The sequence below is a fragment of the Ammospiza caudacuta genome, chromosome 3 (assembly GCF_027887145.1).
Source record: "Ammospiza caudacuta isolate bAmmCau1 chromosome 3, bAmmCau1.pri, whole genome shotgun sequence".
NCBI classification, from domain to species: domain Eukaryota; kingdom Metazoa; phylum Chordata; class Aves; order Passeriformes; family Passerellidae; genus Ammospiza; species Ammospiza caudacuta.
The window spans coordinates 91,501,560-91,516,034 of record NC_080595.1 but is presented as its reverse complement, the minus strand read 5'-3'; the positions used below and the strand labels follow the sequence as shown (position 1 = coordinate 91,516,034).

General features: G+C 39.9%; 1 protein-coding gene across 2 annotated transcripts in view; it reads right to left on the bottom strand.

The window, feature by feature from the left end:
- Nucleotides 1-14,475, bottom strand: part of MLIP (muscular LMNA interacting protein) — a 103,658-nt gene that overhangs the window by 45,551 nt on the left and 43,632 nt on the right. Inside the window, exons 3-4 of one of the 2 annotated variants that reach the window (XM_058801920.1) lie at nt 12,921-13,289; nt 5,377-7,005 (exon numbers count right to left, since the gene is read on the bottom strand). In XM_058801920.1, the coding sequence (XP_058657903.1) occupies nt 5,377-7,005; nt 12,921-13,289 (1,998 nt within the window). The remainder of the gene's footprint in view (nt 1-5,376; nt 7,006-12,920; nt 13,290-14,475) is intronic. The other variant, XM_058801921.1, reaches the window with a different exon arrangement.

The window sequence follows — 14,475 nt, the reverse complement described above, 5'->3', positions numbered from 1 at the left end:
AGAGAAGTAAAACAGGGTAGAAGAGAGAGAGGGGAGAGAGGGGAAAGGTACAACAGAATGAAAGACAATTACAATCATCTTGCAGACATGTTGCAACAAAACAATGCTTATGTATTTCCTAGAAAAACTATTTCTTTTTAAAAATCCAGTGTTTCTGTCAAGGCTTTAAAGTCTGGTAATGTACACATTTTGTTCTTAGTAATGAAGTAGGACAAAACAAGTTCCCTCTATCTTATAGCTTCCAAAGTAAGTTTAACCACTTTCTGCTGACTGCCACCCTTAAATGAGTATCAGGGGAGGCTGTAAGTTTTTTTCCCAAGTTTTCTTGCGAATTGATATGAAAATGTACAGCTACTTCTGTCGGTACATTCACCTCAACAACTGCTGCTGAGTGGTGTGGTCCTGAACCATGAAATCAGAGAGATTTCTGTGATTGGCTCTCATGAGACTGATTATGATCCTTAAATGCTGAACTGCTTGTTTGAGTAGATAGACCATTTAAATCTTCATGCAGCTTTTCATCTCCTGAATAAATGACTCTACCTCCCAAACAAAATAAGCATAGGAACTTTCACACTCTAACAAAACTAACAGAACTGGCAATCTAAACATACAAAATGTACGAGTTTGGGTTTGAAAATTCGAACATAAACCTTAAAATTTATTATTTTCAAATAATTTATATTGTAGACTCTATCTGTTTGCCCAATTAATTTTAAATCTTTACAAATACTATTTTTTACATTTCCTTTATCAATATAGAGGCTGAATTCAGTAATTTTTAGAAGACTGATGAGTCTCTTCTATATTTAGAGGAGTTCAAGAGGTAGGAGTCTTAATCACATGACTACTAGAACTTTCACTATTATTATTATTATTATTATTATTATTAATTAGATATTTGCTACATTGTTCCCTTTTTGGCAACAATCTGACAAAAAAGTCATAAGTTCACACAAAAATAGACTTCTAAGTTAGTGATTGATTATTTCTGTGACAGTCAGCCAGAAATAAGGTTATTTGTTAATCAGGTCAGGTTTTTTTAATGTACCATTATCTGCAACAGTAAATACTGGTGATTATGAGATAACAGTCTGAAACAGCATGTTGCACTTTGGGTTATTCTTTTGTTTACTTTTTATTTTCTTTATATCTACTAAAGGTCTCAATGACAGCAGAGTGGGCAAAATTTTAACTCAGATAAGAAATTTATCCACACAACTGCCTTGAAATAGTGTAGGGAACAACCTTTTAATTCTTTCTATATAATATTGTTTGCTTTTGGCTTCACTCAGTTGGAAACTGGAGAATGAGTCATTCAAGAAGTCAGTAATCACAGCAATCATATTGAATGGAGAGCTTGACAAAGCAGATGAATGCAAATTCTGAAACGGAACTTTTTTCTGTTTTTTGGTGGGAGGGGCTTTAGAGCATGGGATAGTAATTCATCTGAGATTCATCGATTCTAACTTAGATGTCTATCATTCAGTTTCTTCAGTCAACACTGATGCTTTTTATAATCATAGCCATTTCTACAGAATTAATCTAATCCCAAAGTAGGCAAATGGAAAGGTAAAATAAAATCATCTTCTAAATACACCACATTCTCTCCACTAGATGTAATAGAATCACCTAAATTGTGCTTGGATATGTAACTTTCAAATGTCAAAAGTCATGTGAGGTGAATCCTGCCCTTTGAACATTTAGACAGCAACACTGCAGAGCTCCATAGATGAATTTATGCATATACAAAAACTATATGCAAAAATAACTAAACTTATGTTTAGCTATTTTAAACTAAAATAAAATACTGATCACTGAGATGGAAGACTGAATTCCAAATATTAAAATAGGCATATTCACAAAATGTATTCTTGTTTGATTATAATTGAAATCCAACTAAAATTGTGTCATTGAACATGAGAAATACAATATCTTCACTAGCTCCTAGGCTATAACAAAATGTGCATCATATATGAAAAGAGAACTATGATCACTTTGAGGTTAGTTGTACTATTATATTAGCTAAACAAAGACATAACAGACTCTTAAAATATAAAAGTTTCTGTACTGCTTTCATGTGCTTCATGACTTCTATATATTGTAGAACCTGTGAGCAATGTGCTATTTTTACAGGTCTTGATGAGTGGAAAGTCTTTAATTCGGTTTCTCACCTATATGAATATGTTTCTTTATACATTATTTCATGGTTTTTAAAATTACTTTTTCAATATCTAAATACATTAAATAATTTGCTTCATAGGAATCTAGCAGTAATTTTAAACATCTGTGGACAGTTAGGTCTGCTGGCCTGCACCACAGTACGGCCAAAAGCAAACCAATTCCAACATAAGAGCTTGGGCAAGTGTCAGATGGGGAGTTTGGGGGAAACTTTTGGTTTTGTTGTTCGAATGAACACCTAGGGCATCCATGGGGCCCTGCAAAATCTGCTAGATGTGCTATAAAGGCTTAAAATCAGTGCTACCAACCTTGGTAGCTTAGAGCTCCTCATGAGCAATCTTTCCTGCTTTATGGTAGGTTTTGCAGCTGTGCTGAACTCCATGTTGCTAAAATCAGCTTGTTCCCCAACTGTTTTGTGTAGACCTATATGCATTCTTGAGCTACATTCAAATAGGAAAAATCAAAGGCTTTAGAAGAATGATACCCCATGAAACCACAACAAAGTTTTTTCAAAACAGAAAGCTAGAAGTTGGGATTCTAACAACTGTTCCTTCACAATTTATCTGTCCCTACTGTGTTTCACTGTCCATTTGGCTATATTAGGTCCATGAGGACTTTATCAAAGTATCTACAAAGTCTAGGGAGGTGGCTTTTATTTCCTGTGGTCACCCAAAGCTGACACTTCACACTGATCTGTGGATTCATGTTTATATTCACTTTGCAAAACATTCCCATTTTTAAATCATTAACACATACAAACCAAGGGAAAGCACATGCTTATATAGACAAATACAAACAGTTAAACAAATGAATAGGTTATCTTTTGATTTGTGTTATTTGGTGCATGTCTGAATTCTGGTTTAGTAGATGTTGGTTTAAGGTGTACCTTAATGTTGCTGTAATGACTGTTGAAGCAACATTAAGGCTGAAAAAATACACATGTCAAATTATACACACCAAAGGCAAGCACTTCTAGATGCTGTATTTTTTCCCTTGATGTTCACTTAGCACTTTTGTACATGAAAAGATTTTGTCATGCATCAACCATTGTCAGATAAAGCAATCTGCTTTTTGTCTAGTTATAAAGCTGAGCTGATTACTACTACAGAGACCTAAATGCTGCTTAAGATATTAAAGTTGTCTTTCCTCAAAACTTTTCTTTTTTCCTCTGGAAATATATTGAGATTTGAGGCTGGAGTATCACTGGACAGCCTGCTACCATTAATACATCCACAAAGATAATTGAGCTAAACCGTAATCTAGGGGTGGAAAAAGGTGAGCAGAATGGGGGTTGAATGGGCAGTATTAGCAGTAGATGAAGTCTTTGACTCACATTTTAAAGCCATGAGAGACCTTTCTTGCACTGAACACCCAGCTGCATTAGATTTGGATATTTTAGCTCTTCCACATCTCCAGCTGAGTCAGCTTTGTTTACAAGATTAAAAATTAGACTGGACTAATGGTCCAAGTCTGTTATACTGGTGGACACTCTCCCAGTCTCCATGGGATGGTGGGCCAGTTTAAAAATTGCCACCATATTGCATCATAAAGCAGAGTTAGTAGGAAAAGGGACAGTAGGAAAGACAGAAGTATAACAATCTCTGCAAATATAAAACCAGGCAATAGCTCTGTGTCACAAGCAGAGAATTTCCTTACTGCCAGAAACCTCACAGTGCTTGATGCACCAGCCAGCAGAACAGCAACTGTTTTGCAATCTGCAGGCTTGGTCATGGGTTACAGTTTGGTCTCAGTGTCTTTTTTCTTGGAATTTCTACAATTTCATATCTCTTTTTGTTTCATTAACTAATACTGACAGGGTGTAACAACACTGTACAGCTTTGCTTGGCACAATGGCTCCTCTTGGCTCATTTGGATTTTAAAAGAACCATTCATGACAATTGCTACTTTGTGCTGATTTTAACCTCTCATTTCCAATTAACATTTTTTAAGTCACCCCTGCCACAGCCAAACTGTTAGGAGTACATCTGACACAACTTGATCTAGCAGACCAGGCTGTAATTTTGTTCTGTGAGGAAATAAATCAATAAACTATGATAGATTTTGTGCGATGGACAGAGCTCAGATGTGAGTGGAGGAAGGGAACACAGCACAAGGAAAGCACAGAGTGCAAAGATAAGATAAAAGATGTTGAGAAGCTTCCTGCAGCTCTGGTGCTTTCTGCAACGAACTCCTCCTTTTTGCATAGCAGCTCTTCTTGTTTTCACCTACCTGCTGCATGGTTTTGGATACCCTTCCCTTCTCTTTCCTGAGATACACCTTTAAATCCACAGTGTGACTGGTTCCCAAGCCCTCCTGCAGAAATTGCCTCCGTGGCTCATTCTCACCCTGCAATGGCTCTCCCGCCTTTGGGTGGATGACAAACAGCAGGAGCTTGGCTGATCTGCCAGGTGTGAGACTTTGGTATTTGCAGTAGTTTGGGCTGTAGGAAGCTTGGCTTTTCTTTCCCCCTCATCCTCTGTCTAGCACAACAAAATCAGAGGAGTACAAAAGGAAGGGAAGAGGCAGGAGACTGTCCTCATCTTCCATTGCTGGCCCTTGGCCACAAAGCCTTTGCTCAGGCTAAGCTCACTATTGCCCCAGGCTAGTCCCAGGGTGGCTGGGGTGAGGAAAGCCTCCAGGGAAGTGAGGAGGACAGGCAGGATTGGGTGCTTGGGAATCACTTATCAGTGGAACAGCTAGTTCACATCAACTAGATTAAACTGCTTCTTGCTCAGCCCTGCACCTCAGATCACCACACTTCTATTTCTTTCCCTGGGAGCACATAAGGATTTGTTTTAGAATGGGGTGAATAGAACATGCTTCATGGTTGATTTTTGATACACCAGGATTTTAGGCGAGCTTCACAAATATGTGTACCAAATGTACATCAGAGCTACTGCACACAAATCCATCTTTAGTAGTAAATCATCATACTCAAGAATAAAGTATCTTCTTTTTTATGCTAAAGGATTCCTACAACATCTTCTCCATAATACAGAACACAGTTCTGTATTATGGAGAAGATGTTGTAGGGTAGGATTTAATTTTCACTATCTTCACTATTAATACAAAACCTGTTCCTTTTCCACATTTTTTCCACATTCCATTTATTTTACTAGTATTCTGCAACATGGGTGTGATTTTTTTCCTATAGGGACAAAGAAATATTATAAAATAAGCATGCACCAAGAGTACCTTGGGTTTGAAGTTTTCATGGCCAGGAGGCAGGGAAAAAGACTGTGGTGAAGTCAGCTCTCTGGGTCTTGATGGCAGTGTGCCTGGTGCCTTGTCTGAGATGGGAGATCTGCACTTTAACACCGATGAGGTGGCAGAATGCTCAGGTCTCGGAGAGGAGGAGTTAGACCTAAAATTTTCTTGCACCAATGAAGAATTCAATTGTAGTGGATGGGAATTAATGCTACCAGTTTGTGGAACCAGTGGGGTAGAGTGAGGCCGTGGGAGAGGCCACTGCTTTGAGATGCCAGAAGGGATAGGAGAGCAGGCACTGATCTCATGAACAGATGTTTGGGATGAATCTGATCTAGATCTAGAAGGTGAGTGCAAAAAACTTGGGGAAGGAGATGAGCATCTTTCTGAGGGAGGAGACAATGCACCACTAGGACAGGTAGAAGCAAGCAAAGGATATGACTGGCAAGTGAAGATGGGTGAGTAAGTGTGCACTCTCTGAGACTTCTGAGGTGCCCGGGACCGGGAGGCAGAACAGCCCAGCCCTTCTGGAGAAGGAGAGGTGGGGTATGCAATGGAAGAGGGAGCTGGGGCACTAGGAGGACGAAGTGAAGACTGCAAATCTGGAGAGGCAATTGATCTTCTATAGGAGGAGAGAGGGGATGACAAAGAATTTCGGCAGTCTGGAGAAAGCGACTGAACGGGAGGGGGCTTTTTAGGAGAAAGGGACCTCGCTTGAGGGGTGGGATGAGGCTTGGAAGGTAAAGGCAGATGCTGAGCCCATCCTGAAAGCCAATAATCCTCTTTGCTGGGGGAATCTGGCCTTATAGGAGGGCTTGAAAGAGATTTCTTGGGGGTTGGGGGAGTTGTTTTGAACTTTTGATCTATTGCAAGTGTTGAGGAACTAAGGGAGCTAGGGGAAAATGTGGGACAAGAAGCAGGAGAAAGCGGCCTCCGCTGAGAGGAGCCTGATCTCAGAATAGCAGTTAAGAGAGTCAGTCTGGTTGGCAGAGGGGATTTGACTCCTGACTTGGCTGAATTTCCTCTGGATAACGTTTGTGCGCAAGGCTCATTTATACTACATATGGTCGAAGAGGACCCATAAAGAGAGGGTGGAGACAAAGGTTTAGGGCTAGGAGATAATGAATGTGTTATTATATGTACAGGAAGAGGAGACAGAGCTCTCAATTTTTTGGAAGAACTCAGGGATATAGACTGAGCTAAAGATCCTTGCACTTCAGCTGAACATGGAGGATTGGAGGAAATATTTGGACTCTTTGTCTGAACAGAGGATGTGGTGAAGCCTCCCATTTTGCAAACACAGTCAGGGTTATAGAGACTTGGTGTTTGTAGGTTATCATACAATTGAGGAGTGGAGTACCAACTCTTTGATGCAGAAGAGGATATTTTAGACATTGCGGGAGGTGAGCTATGGGAAGCAGACTGAAAGTAGAGAGATGATTCTTGCTTAGAAAACCTGGTTGCTGACTGCCAGTTGTTACAGGAATCTTCCAGCGAAGAGGCTTGATTCATGTTAACCACGGCACCACACGCTACTTTCTGATTAATTGGAGAAATTAAGTGGACAGCAGGTGGTTTAGAGGAAAGATGATCAGAGGTGGAAAGAGTAGAAATTAACTGGAGAGGAAAAAAAAAAAAAAAGAATTGTTAAAATAGATGGAACTTGTGGAACTGTTAAACACCTCACATTTCAGTCCTGTGGTCATGCGTATAGGGTGCCATTAGTACTGCTGTGTGGGTTAAAAGCATAGGGCTGTTTTAAGCTTGGCCATAGATGGATAAGGTCCTTATGGGGAGGTCACTGAAGGCAGACAAGCTATGTGGTACTTTGGGTTTATGACACTTCAGTTTTGTTGATGTAAACAGGTTCAAGGCTACAGTATTTTTCCTTTTAGGTGGAAGCCAAGACAGTGGTGCCATGAGTGTCCAGAATCATGTGATGCCATCCACATTATGCAAACACAATGGAAGGTAAGAAAATTGCAATAGTGCCCAATCTCACTTTGCCAGTTCACTGGAAAGCAGCCTTTTTGAAAACAGGATTCAAGTCAAGTGTTCTTTTTCTCATTCAGTAAACAACCAAACTGCCCTTCTGCAGCACTGTGATATCAGAATGAGAAATTTGCTTGGAACTACTTAAATCAGACATCCAGTCTGCTTTTCACTTCTCCTGTCATTCACAGAGCAGAGCATTTGACAGTTTGCAGGCATGTGAGAGTCCTTATCCCCTTCTCCACAGTCTTTCGATACACTAATAAAACAGTAATGAGCTCTTTCATGGGTGTCTTTTTTCTTGGGCCTATTCTAATTAGGATTTGTCAAAACTAATTAGAGCATCAAGTATATTATCAACCTGTTATACAGTTTCATGCTTCTAAAGAAAGAAATTCTCTCAAAATCTTCCAAGTTATTATAATGCTGAAATTAAAAACTGAGGTATGCACAATATGAATAAAGCATAGCAGTATGAAATCATGATTAAAGTCAACTGTAAAACCAAAAGGATACAAATTGTCACCTAACATTTGACTGAGCAATTTCAAAGCAGGGAAATTGACTCCAATTTCATCAAACTTGACGTAAATATCAGAACACCTATTTAACTGCTGTTAAATACCCTGAAAATATTATGCAGCTCCATGAAAGACTATTATTATATGATTCAGTTTCAACACACTACTTTCTCATGGCTTTGGCTCAGCTTATTAATTATATTTTTAATACATATGTCTTACCCATAATAGAGATGAATTATGATGATTATGATTATATAATATAGTATTGATATATTACAAAACAAAAATAAGAACAAAACTAATGTTCAAGTGAGAGCATATGCTGGAAGAAGCTGCAACAGAAGAGGAAGATTTAAAAGCTTTCAAAGGCAAAAATATGCCTAAATATGGGCTAAACACACACTTCAAAACCCTATTAGCCCTTATAACTTAAAATCAGTGAGCTCTTCTTGCTAAATGATACCATACAAATAGCAAGTCTTTTAAACCAAAGATGCTTTCTGCATAAGGTAACTTCAGAAAAGCCAGGTCAATGCTTTGATTTATAGGAATAAACACAAAACCTCCAAATGCCTTTACAACACTAACTTGTCCTGTTTTTATACATGTGTTAGGGTGTCACATTTCAAAGTGGAAAGTCAATGGATGTACACAGGGAAGATATTGGATATAAAAATTAATGTTGTTTGTATCCTTGTATATATATTCTATTCAATTGAGAAATTAGGCCTCTTGTTGAAAATGCTGCTAATGAAGAAGAAGCAAAAATACTGGAAATTGAAAATCATTTACCAGCATTTAATCATTATGAAAAACTATTATTAAAGATGTCATGAAAGATAAAATTATTTAACAAGTTGAAAAGCAGTGTGGTAATAAATCTGATAATTTGGAGCAGCTTCCTGAATTTAATAATGAATTCTGGAAGTTAATCAACTACAAAAACAGAGCTAGGGTATTTAATCTCTGTATTTCAAACTAGAATGGATAAATTTCCCTTACAAAGACAACAGATTAAAAGAAAGTGAGGAACAAATATGAAACTTCATAATAAAATCATATGATGTGCACTGACTTCCAATTAGTAAAAACTTAATAAGATTTATAATCAGCTACAAAAATGTTCATGGTAGCAGATGACAAATATGCTCCTGCAAGTAAGATAAAGACATTTTGCAGAATTTTTCCAGTTTAAATACCACTGAACATTCACATGCTGAGCTAATTGAGCCATTAATCAAGTATTCAGAAATGATTTTGCTATTGCAACACAGTATTAATAACCACATCCATAGATGATGAACCTCATTTACAGGATCAGGGAATCATAATCAAAGTGGCTTGGAAGCGACTTCCAGAGGTCATCCAGTGCAGCCCCCTAGCCAAAGCAGGGCTCTCACCAGCAGCAGTGGCTCAGTCAGCTGTGCCTGTGTCCCCTCAGTCCCCAGAGCTCTGATGGAGCTCCAGCTCCCCCAGGCAGCCTGTGCCAGTGCTGCACCACCTCCCACTGAGGAAGCTGCTCTGGGGTCCAGATGGGATCACCCACGCTGTGGTTTGCAGCCATTGCTGCCTCACCTGCCCCTGCAGAGAAAGTTTGGCTCTGTCGTGTCCATAACTGCCCTGCAAGGGGCTCTGGGCAGCTCCCAGACGCCTCCTTGGCTGTCTCTTGATGGGAGTCAACAAAGCCAGCTCCTTCAGCCTCAGCTCACTTGTGCCCCAGACATGCTTACACCTTTGTGTCGGACCCCACTCCCTTCCTCACATCTCTCTTGAATTTGAAGGTTGCTGGCCACCAAACTGAGCATGGCTTTACAGCTGCAGCCTCAGCAGTGCCAGGTGAGATAGAATAACTTCCCTAAATCAGTGGAATTTTTTCTGTTCAGGTTCTCTACTGGATTAAACCCTCCTGTAGGTGAATTGGATTAGTGCAGAAGAAGTGAGTGACCAAAGTAGATTTTTGCTTCTTTGGTCTGTGATTCAACTGCAAGTCCTTTTCTCTTCTCCTTAATACCTCCCAATATGTGTCCCAAAAATGTATGAGAAAAGCTGAAATAGGTGGCAAGGTTACACTAGCACAAAGGGATAAAGGCACTTGAAAAAGATCTTGATGCCTTGTAGTAATCATTCCAGAATTTTCAAAGTGGACATAATACTAGTATTGAGCCTTGCCTAGAAGACCTTTAGCACATTTTAAATGGCAGAACTGAGCTGGAGACAAGGCAAATGGTCATTCTGGTAAGGTCACACTGTTCTGGCAGGGCACAAAAGATGTGGTTAGTTATACCAGCAAGACCCTGAAAGATGTGCTGGTCAAACAGGAAAAAGCAAAGAGTGTGCAAACTGAGACCCCAAAAGGCAGAAGTCATGTCTGAGTGAATCATGTCTTCAATTTAGACCTGATCCTGGGCCCAGTTAACCATCCTTTGACCTCAGTAGAATCTCCTTATAGACAGGAAAAATTAAAAACAAATCACCTACAAAGACTGCAACCTGAGAACCAGAAAGTCAGAAGGAAACACCAGAAACTGTGGAAAACCTGAAAAAATCCCTAGAGACAACACAGTAATTCAGACTGTGAGCTAAGACCCAATTGATATAAATGCTATTTAGTCCAATTTCTCCCAACAAGGAAGGTGCATTGTCCAAGCAATGGCACGAGTTTGTAGGGACCCCAACTCATTTGTCTGGAAAAGCCAAACCAGATGGCACTCAATGGACTGAGAAACATAAGTGACTTCAAATAACTAAAAATCCCTCCAGTTACTGACCCCCTACAGCAAGTCAAGAAATTTCTCCAAGTTGAGCCCATGCCTGACATTCGGGAAGCAGACATCCCACTCAAGCCAAAGGGTAAATTCCCAAAGGCAGGAGTCAGTCTGACTCTCTTGTATGGCTAGACCCTCTTTAACATTAAAAAAAAAAAAAAAAAAAAAAAAGGGGGGGGGCAAAAGAACCCCCAACACAATGTATAAACATTAAACTATTACCAAGAAGTTCCAAATGTGATCAGAATAACAGGTTATTTTTTTTCAGGCCTTGAATATAGCGTGGCATTTTCCAACACATCAGTCAGGACCTCTGTGTCTCACAGAACAGAAATTTCCAATTTTTTAGTGTTTTCCTTTTTTCATTTTGTTTAAACAAAGTCAGAAATGTATTAAGCAAAATGAGCCCTCTGGGTCAGTTAGTGTGATCCCTTCTGCAATGCAATGGTCCCCAATACTGGTCCTTGCTTTTTTCACATCTGACAGGAAACTCATTGTCTAATTATGTTTTTAAGTTAACATAATGTTACATGCAATAACTCTTAAAAAGGACATGATACTGCCCTTATAATCCAAGAACTGAAAAAGTAGCCCATACATGGAATCCTTTGTAAAAAGGAAATGTACCAACAGATAAACAATGCATATCTTTAATCTTTTTGTAGTTTTTCCCTCATTTCAGAACTGATGATCCTTCATTAGATAACAAGTCAGAAAGAGTGATGCCTAAGGAAACATCTTAGAACCAGAATAACAGTGAAAGGCAGCTTAGTAAAAACAGCTTTTTTATGAACCCATAGAGATGGCTAAAGATGCTGAGATAATGAAGACTGAGGAAGTACAGTCTTGAAAATTTGGGACTAAAGAATAATGACATGATATGCAATTACCCATATTACATACTGCCTCTCTTCCTGTTCAGGTGGACAGTTAGCAAAGTTGGACTTAATTTCTTGTTCTGTGCAATCTTTATCTTCTCCGGCTAAACCTCACCAGCTAAACCCCTCTTTACTTCTCAAGTCACCAGAAACTTAAGAAAGATCCAACATAGGAACTCCTCTGTATAGTATTCTAAAATTTACCCAGTTTCTGTAGAAGCTTTTTTAAAAAATACCCAAGTAAGCCCAAACATTGCTAAAGTAAATTTGTATTTCCTCAGAAGAAGTATTCTGTTACAGGCTGCTTCCTCTATGTATGCTTACCTATGACTTTAACCTTCCTCATGGAAAAATCTCACTGGCTTTACTGGGAGTTTCTCAGAAGAAATAAACATTTCATATGCTGTGAATCCCAAACCAGAGTGGATTTCTTATCCACAATGTCTTCTATCATAAATTGACTCTGAATTTTTATGAAAAATTGAGTGGCAAAAGTATTTCAACACAAGATAGGAAATCTGGAAATCATTTTCAGAAACAAAGTAGCCATGCTTAACATTTGTTTTTAAATCATCAATGAAGAATTGCATTTTCAAGTGATGGTAACCCAGTCAAGGTCAAAGGAAGTGCCTGAATTTATTTCATGTGACACAGACATTGCTATTTTGCTAAAAGTGGAATTTTCCACTGCATATACACCCTTCAATATACATCAGTGTTCTTCCCAAGAGGGGAGACATTAACTTTTCATGCAGTACTTTGGATTGATGTATTTTGTAAATGAAACGTTTCAAAGACTTTTTTTTGGAAATGCCCCAGGGAGAATTGAAAATTTAATAAGTTGATAAATGCACCCATAAAGGTCCACATAAAATAGAAATTTCATCTTCATTAGTTCTTTACACCTGTGCAAAGTCAGGTGTACCAACCAGCAATCAGAATAATAGGACTTCACAGCTTCTTTCTCTTGCATAAAGGACTGCAAGACGTGCTGAGGAGAAAAAATAATCGAGGTCTAAGAAGTCTGATGCTAAAAATTCAAATGATCTCGAGGCTCCATTGATTTCAAGGACCTTACCCAATTTAGACTACCTAGGAACCTAATATCTCCTGATTAACTTGCTGTCATGATGAGCTGCTTTTAAAGGAAAGAATAAATGTGCCTCATCTGCTCCACACACACACCAGAATCATATGGGTAGGCTGGAGAGGCAGCAAGTCAAAAGGGATGGGACACCTCCTTAAGGTCCCAACCTTACAGAAATGGCCAATGAAAATGTTAATTAAGAACAAATTCACCCACCAGCTACACAAACTGGCTTCATATCCTGAAAGTTTTAGAAAGCAAAGGTTATCTCTAAAGATCTCATTACCTGATGTTTTTGTGGGTCAGTAGTACTGTGGGAAAGTGCGACACCTGCAAGGTGCCCATTGCCGGGAGGTGTCCCTGCCTCGGTGCCAGGGGAAAGGTGGGATGCGGTCAGCAGCTGAGCACTGACGGCACTGTAGCCATTGGAAGGCTGATGAACATTGCTTGAGGCAGCAGCTACTTCATCTTCATCACCGGAGTCCGTAATCAGGATAAACTCAGCCTTAAAAAGGTCATTCTCCTGCATTTCTCCTCTGCTTGAATGACACCCCAGGGACGGGAAAGCCGTTCGGGTGCTGTCTGCACAGACAGTGGACACACAGCCTTGTTTGGCCCCACTCTTTAAGACCAGGTCATCAGAGTCTGTGTCAAACTGCAAAAGACACAAGGAAAAAAATCCCAATTAACTGCATTTTATTTTTGTTCCCCAAAATGTAAAGCAATTTTGGCTTTAGGTAGTGGCTGCCTCTGCACTACCAAAAGTGCAGTAGCCTAATGAAGAATTTAGGCATGAGTGCACAGCGGAAGCCACTTCCCTGGGGAGTCCCAGCTTCCAGCCCGCAGCCAGTGCTGTGGGGGCTGCCTTCCCAGCAGCTCACAGAGCAACAGGGGCCTCTGAGACAGCGGTGGCCCCAGACTGGGCCAACTCAGGGGCTGGGAAGGAAGGTGCAGCCGAGCCCAGTGAGCTGTCACACCGCACTACACCAGACACGGTGGGAAGGCACCCCGACCACCGCATCCACAGAGCAGACAATGCTCCTCAGAGCAGCCTGACAGACAAATCTGGGACAAAACCTATACATATTAATGAAGGAACAAAGGCCCTTAAGACAAGGCATTCTTCAAAGACTCAGAGGTCAGAGAGCTTTGCTGTATGTTCAAGCCTCGCAGCACAGACCACAATTGTTCCTCATATTTGCTGCAATTTCCACATCCAGTATGTCACTTCTCAAGCATGCTTCGGACGAAAGCAGGAATAGTGCAGACTACACACATGACACACATATCACTAAGGCATTCAGTATCGAAACTGCTTTGTAAATCATGTTTCTGTCAGAGGAGGAATCAGGTAAATGAATGGACATATTGTGTACTGCAAGAGGAAGCCTCCAGATGGGGCTCATATTTGAGTGCTGCTTGAGGAACACAGTAATTACAAATTTCCGCTTCACTGGCAGCTCCATGAGTCCTGGAATTCAGTTCTTAGAAAAAATATTGGACCACAAAGGGGGATAGCAGCACTATGAGTTTGACAGTGTTATTTTAATTATCTGATGTTGGTTGTCAAAACATTGTTCAGGTTCTAGACATTTTAGAAGAGGGACTAATCTGTGCTATGAAAGCCTCACTATTGCATCAACGGCCAAAAAGGGTTCCTCTGTCTACAGAGAAACACATGGGGAAGAGAAACACAGGATGACCTGATGCTGCTTTACTCTGGGCATTACTTACAACAAAACCAATACTGAGCAGCTGTAAATGTAACTAATTCATTAAACCACCTGGGGATAATATTCCAGTGAATGTCTCTACAAATACATCCACCCTTTGCCCAGACC